The 6,750-nt window shown below is 43.6% G+C and overlaps 1 protein-coding gene across 1 annotated transcript; it reads right to left on the bottom strand.

Annotated features, from left to right (window-relative positions):
* Positions 1–386: 386 nt before the first annotated feature.
* Positions 387–2,671, bottom strand: LOC109931420 (ferritin, heavy subunit-like; the record flags this gene model as incomplete). The annotated part of the gene is made up of 2 exons (XM_048594572.1): positions 2,472–2,671; positions 387–553 (listed from the first exon to the last, which is right to left on the bottom strand). Coding segments are annotated over exons 1-2 (269 nt in total), but the record flags the coding sequence as incomplete, so codon positions are not given.
* Between the last annotated feature and the right edge of the window lie 4,079 nt (positions 2,672–6,750).

Below are 6,750 nucleotides of genomic sequence, written 5' to 3'. Positions count from 1 at the left end.
AGTAAGCAGGTTAGAGGACACCTCCCCTGCCAGCAGGAAGATGGTAGAAATGTGAAATGCAGCACCTGAAGGTGGGGGGGGCGCGGGGGACAGTGGAGGAGACAGCTACTCCAGCAACTTTTAAGCAACATCTGGACAACTACTTAATGCCAGGGCAGAGTAGTCTGTGGACCAAGTGCAGGTAGATGGGATTAGTGTGGTTTGGTGTTTGTTGGGTCAGCATAGGCATGGTGGGCCAAAGGGCTTGTTTGAGATTTCTGGCATTTCAGAAAATAAACAGGGAAGCCAAAGAGAACTTCTCACTTTTCTTCAGTATGTGAAATTCTTGTCACTGATGATTTGAAACCTCACCACAAGAGCAGCCAATTTCTCTCACCCCACCTAACCATCCCTTCCCAACTCCAACCTTCACATCCTGGAGGAGGACTCTGCCTCCACGCTGACTCTGGAATTTCAGCAGCTTCTCTGCATGTTCCTGCTTCTCCTGGGACTGATCTTTGAAGAACCAGGAGAAATGGGGGAGGGCCACATCGTCCCGGTCAAAGTAGGACCTCTGGAAGACAGAACAAGTTAATTCTTATTAAATGCACCACTGGACCTGAATCTAGTTCAGAACTGCAGATCTGGTTTATCCTTCTAAAGCAAACTGATGATTCAGTCAGCTGTCAAGTGTTGATACATAAAATTGGTTTGAGAACCCAGTGTTGTTCAATTAGCCAGCAGATCCTTTAACTGGATCAATCTCAACAACCCCAGCTTCCTCCAGATAACATACAAATACCATGTGTTTTGGTTTTAAAAACCCATTGAATTGCTTGGTGGTGGGGGTGGGGGTGCATGGTCTGGCACAGCATTGAGAGAAAAGCTGAATTCATGTTTCCACTGTCTAACATCCATCAGAATTGGAGGAAGTTAGTGATTGAATAGGTTTAAAACCAGTGCCATCAGCTGGTGTGCAGGATGGACTCAGGGTAGGGCAGCATCACCACATGATTAAAACAAACTGAAGCAAGGTCAAATGTCAGAGACCTGATGCAACCTGTAGATCAACTATTGTTCTGCAGATAATGTCACTAATTGACACTAAACTGGGAAACCTGACTTGGCCTTTTACCCACCCATTTCACTCATTCTAAACTGATTCACAATCCAACATGTTATTGTTGATGAAGGGCTACAAATGACATTTCAAGTTGGAGTAGTTTATTGACTACTTCATAAAGCAGATGAATTTTGTTCTTAGGGAGGACACCCAGTGAGAAGTTACTCTAATCCTCAAATAGAAACAGTCAAGCAAAAAGAAAAAGTATGGTTAAATTGGGTTGTTACATGTTGTCGCAGGTGTAGAATAGTGGGAATTTTATATTGGCACACAATTCCCCATTGAGTTCGGACACTGGTCAGTGATTAAAAACCCAACTGGTTCACCAATGCAAGCTGTGCCCACCTCCCAAAAAGGGGGCTCATAGGGACTTCATCCTCATGTCATGAGACAGCTTCCTTCTAACAGGCACAAGCCCAGAGCATGATGAATATTCTCCACATGTCTGGAGAAGTGAAGCTCCAACATTCAAGAAGCAGACACCATCCAGGACAGAGCAGCCCACTTCATGGGGAGTGCATTCACCACCTCCTTTCAGTGTCCATTATCTAGCAGGTATACTGCAGCACTCACCAAGGTTACTTCAACACACCTTCCAAACATATTCTACTCCTTGGAAGGGCATAGGCACACCAGCACCTGGATAAAGGGACCAGTTTCAGACCAGGATAGATGGTATGTGACCAACTTCCATTTCTTGACTAGCTCAATAACCCTCAGCACATTCCAGCAGCCCCAGGGGGGGTCCAACATTTCACACACACCACAGCAGATCTATTGTCTGTAGGTTGTGAAAGAATGGGCCACACCCACCTCATGATGGAGTACAAGAAGCCAAATAGGCTTCCAGTGAGGCCTATTTAAACAGGTAGCAGTCACAGCCTAACCTTGAAGGCTTTGTCAAATCAGATTTTGTTATTCTGAAGAATCACCATAATGCCTTACTACAATACCAAAAGTCAGCATGTTGGTTTATTTACATGCATCATAAAATAAAGCAGATACACCAAGGCAGATTAAAACAGAAGAAGGTTAAATAGCCAATTGTTATCCTAATTTCTTTCTACAGTACTGTCAAGTTTTGATAATCCTTGAGAGAGACAGTGTGACAGTTACTACCAGTCACAGTCCCGAGAGTGAATTATAAGGTATTTTACAAAACACTTCACTCACCAGATATCACAAAGCCTACAGGAGCCCAGTTATTGTACATCAGTATCATACCCCCATTATTACATTTCTCCTGATGTTTAAATAGGAAAGAGATATAAAACTCAATCTACAGTAGTACCAATTTAGTTAGAAACAAGGGAAACAGTTTACTTCAGCATAATAGATTTAATTTCAACCCCTCAGGGACAACACTCACCAAAGACTGATACAGATAGGAGGCTGTAAGCTCCACATTAATCTGTTTGTTAACAGCAGCTTCACAATCCTGGTGATAGCTTTGACTAATCTGGGAAGCCATTTTGTGATTAAAAATTGCTTTCCTTTTCTTCCACAATCAAATAACAAATTGAAAAGAAAATCAACCACACCTAAAACATCACTCTCTTGGGACGTTATTTATACTCCAGGAGCAACCCCTCAATTTATGAAGCAGGAAATGACATCATCAGTGATAGCCAATCACTCTTGTTAATCAAGTGATCAGCTGCCATGTCCAATCAGTGCAGGATGGGAATTGGATCCGGAAACCGATCAGAATTGACAACTGGTCGATGATGGAATTGCTGAATGAGCTTTGACCTCCCACAAAAGTGCAAATTCTGGAAGTATATCTACCTGAAAATGAGCATAAAATATACTCTAAAACTTCACTTTTCTATCTGAGGCTATTTATTAATATACACTCATCACAGATTTGCCAAATTCTGTCACTTTGTTACTCTGAGGGATTAGTCTTTGTACCTTTTGAAAGACAGTGTGGGAACCCATTGAAAAATGGCTAGATTTTGTTGACAGTAAACATTTTCCTGATGCTATACAGCAACAGAATTCATGTGCTTTTGGACCATTTAATACAGGCGACTGATGTACATTGTGGATCCATTCTGAATCTGCCGGGATCTCGTCGCCTTTGGATCTCAGTAGCCCAGTTTGAAAATCAAAACGCGAAAGGTGTTGAGTGTCTCAGACACACAGTAGGCCGCAGGCTCTATACGTAAACGGTCCAGGTGATAGCTGCTAGAATTATGTTTCATGTTCAGCATTTTTATCTCCCTGTTCAGTTGTTAATCATTTCAACGACGACCAGCGCTTAACTCCCTCAGGGATAGTAAGAACTGTCGATCTGGAGTCAGAGATAACACAATGTGGAACTGGAGGAACACAGCAGGCCAGGCAGCATCAGAGGAGCAGGAAAGCTGACGTTTTGGGTCGGAACGCTTCTTCAGAAATGGGCTGAATTTCCCAGCATGTTAGCGCTTAACTCCAGCATGATTCCAAGTATTCAACTCCTAACTTTCCAAAGCCTGTCCACCATGTATAAGACTGAAGTGAGGAAGTGTTAATGAATATTTATGAAACAGTTCACAATTTTCTGACTCAATGCAGTCCCAACAACACTCAAGAAGCTCCATGTAAATCTGTCGTCATCCTGACTTGAAACAATATCAGTGTTTGTGAATCCAAATCCCAGAACCCCCTACTCAGCAGCATTAGCAAGATCATTCTGGTCTCTCCTACACCAGGTGGACTGTAATAACCAGCTCATCACCACCTCCTGAAGTGTAACAGTTGCTGAGCACTAAATGTAGCCTCGCCATTGGCACACTCAAGATTGACTGTATATAAAAAGCATACTGGGACAGGGTAGGGGAATCCAAAACTAGAGGGCATAGGTTTAATGTGAAAGGGGCAAGATTTAAAAGGGACATGAGGGACAACACTTTCACACAGAGGATGGTGCATGTATGGAACGAGCTGCCAAGGGAAATGGTAGAGGTGGGTACAATTTACTAGATATTTGGACATTTACGTGGAAAGGAACAGTTTAGAGGGATATGGGTCAAATGCAGGCAAACGGCACTGCACAGTTTTGGAAACCTGGTTTACAAGGACAGGTTGGGCTGAAGAGTCTATTTCCATGATGTACGACTCTGACTTTGCAACAGCCTCCTCCTTTGTTTGGTACTTTAGGGTGTGATGGTAGCTCAGTGGTTAGCACCGTTACCTCACAGCGACAGAGAGCCGGGTTCGATTCTAGCCTTGGGGAACTGTCTGTGTGGAGTTTGTACATTCTCTCCCTGTCTGTGTTGAGTTTGTACATTCTTTCCCTGTCTGTGTTGATTTCCTTCAGGTGCTCCAGTCTCCTACCACAGTCGAACGACATGTAGATTAGGTGGATTGGCTGTGCTAAATTGCCGATAGTGACAAGGGGGCATGCAGGTTAGGTAAATTAGCCATAGGACATGTGGGGTAAAGGGAATGGGGTGGGTCTGAACATGCTGCTGTTCACAGGGTCATGCAGATTTAATGGACCTAATGGCCCCTTCCTGCACTTGAGGGTTACTATGGTCGAGACTTAAATTTACCGAAACTAAAATGCTTTAGGTGATGGAACAAATATTTTGAGTGCCTTATGACTTCACCCCACCAACCTCCATGAAGGCTGCAGTGTGCACTCGCTACAAAACTCCTTGAAACAATCCCCAGGATGTCTCTGATAGCCCCCTCCCTAACCCACGATCTCTGACACCTCGAAAGATAAAGGAAACAGCCGTACGGGAAAGTCAGCATCTCCAGGTTTCCTCTCCGAATCACACCGCTCCTTCAATGTGATTGGGTGAAATCAAACTGCATCAGGAATAACCTTCACCATGTGGGAAGCTCAGAGGAACCAAGGTAGCAGCTTAGTGCGCTCAATGCTGGCTTTAGCAGCAAGAGTCAGTCAAGTAGAAGCATTTAACCATGAGTATTGCTGTTATTCCCAGGTCACTATTATCCTGCTGTAGGTGGTAACGAGACCCTGCATTATAATCCAATACAGTTCAGGAGCATTTGAGCTGACTCCCTGGGAAGTGGCTGTGGTGAACATTTGGGCTGATTCTTGGGCTGGTGGGATTCAAAGTTATATTTCAGTACAAGTGACAGCTTGTTGCAGGGAGCCCTGGGCTAGGGAAAGAAAGTGAAATGAGGGAGCCACATTAAGACAACTTTTGGGTTGCTTGTGGGAAAAAGGTCACCTCCAGTGTGGATTGACTCCTTGTGTCAATGAGTGTCAATGGGCATTTAATCAAGGTCCCCTGGACAAAGAATATATGTTACTTAGACTAAGGAGGTTGGTGTGACCAACTACAGTTGGCTGTGTCAAAGGAGCAGTGGGGAAGGTCACAGGCCCCCGCAGTGCTGGTCCTGGTTTGACCCTTACATAGCTCCCAATGACCCTAGGCTCCATTCACAGGGGACCAAAGCAACAATGCTGAGAATAGTATATACTGGTCAGGATAGGGCCCGAGTGGGAAGGTATACCAGACAGTTGAGATCATATGTTTCACAACTTACCTGGTTCCTCCAGCTCGATTGAAATCAGAGCCTGATGGTTCTCTTCCTACAGAACTTGGTCAACTGACCTAGCCACCAGATCACAAAGGGTTGTGCTCACATTGTGATTCTGTCATTCAGACAATAATTTATTGTCCAGAAAGGCTGAGGGGAAGTGATTTTAAGGGAAACCTGCAAGTTAACATGAATATCCCAAATCCCATACCTTCCCTAAATGTAAACTGAGATACCCAGTCTGATAGTATCTGGGAACTTCCTGTCACAAAAAGACAACAAGTTCTTTGAACTACAATTGAACCCACCGTATCCAGAAGTGTACTAATTGTCCTCCAGAAGATTTTCCACCCCATCCTTGACAAACCCCCAACCTCATTCTATTTGGAGGGGAATACCTTGAATTTCTTATGGGACTACAAAATGAACACCATCTAGTTACTGTCCAACATGTGAGGATGGTAAAAAGATCCAGTAAAGTGTTTCCGAGTCCAATTAGATTGGATCAGCCAAGTTTCAGAAAGATAACAGGCTTCAAGCTCAAGAGACATCTCCCAAAGTATCAAGTGCTCTGAATAATGGACAACAAACAAGATCAATACATCATGTAAGCTTCACCACCTCCTCATTCTCATCACTGTGAGACCCTCAGGGCAACACTTCATTGGTTGGTCTTTGTGGATTGGAAATTCACTGATGTAACGCTTTTTGTCTGAATATGACATTGTGATCACTTCAGATCATTACTGATGTTTGCAATGTTACAACTGCTGAACAATGAGGTAAAATGGGAATTTGGATTATAATCTAGTGAGTGCTGAAACGATATTGGCCACTGAATTCTCATTCAGGATCATTGCAGTGGAATGATCATTGTCCATCACAATACAACTAGCTCCATTTAACAAACAGCAAGATGAAGCAGCTGAAATGCTATTGTCCTCACTGGCACAAATTCTCCAGGTGTTAGCTAGGTTTTCAGGGCTGTCTAGAGCTAGTATGGCTCAGTCTGTTTTGCAGTGGGAATTCTGAAATTGTCTTGGATAATTGTAAATGCACCAAATTGTGATATTACTCTGTTCCAGCTGTGTGACTTTTTGGAGACTCACTATTTGGATGAGGAGGTGAAGATCATCAAGCAACTT

This window comes from Rhincodon typus, unplaced genomic scaffold, assembly GCF_021869965.1.
Source record: "Rhincodon typus isolate 14 unplaced genomic scaffold, sRhiTyp1.1 hic_rhity00011128, whole genome shotgun sequence".
NCBI lineage: Eukaryota > Metazoa > Chordata > Chondrichthyes > Orectolobiformes > Rhincodontidae > Rhincodon > Rhincodon typus.
The sequence above is the reverse complement of the archived record's forward strand: the minus strand, read 5'-3'. Positions and strand labels throughout refer to the sequence as shown.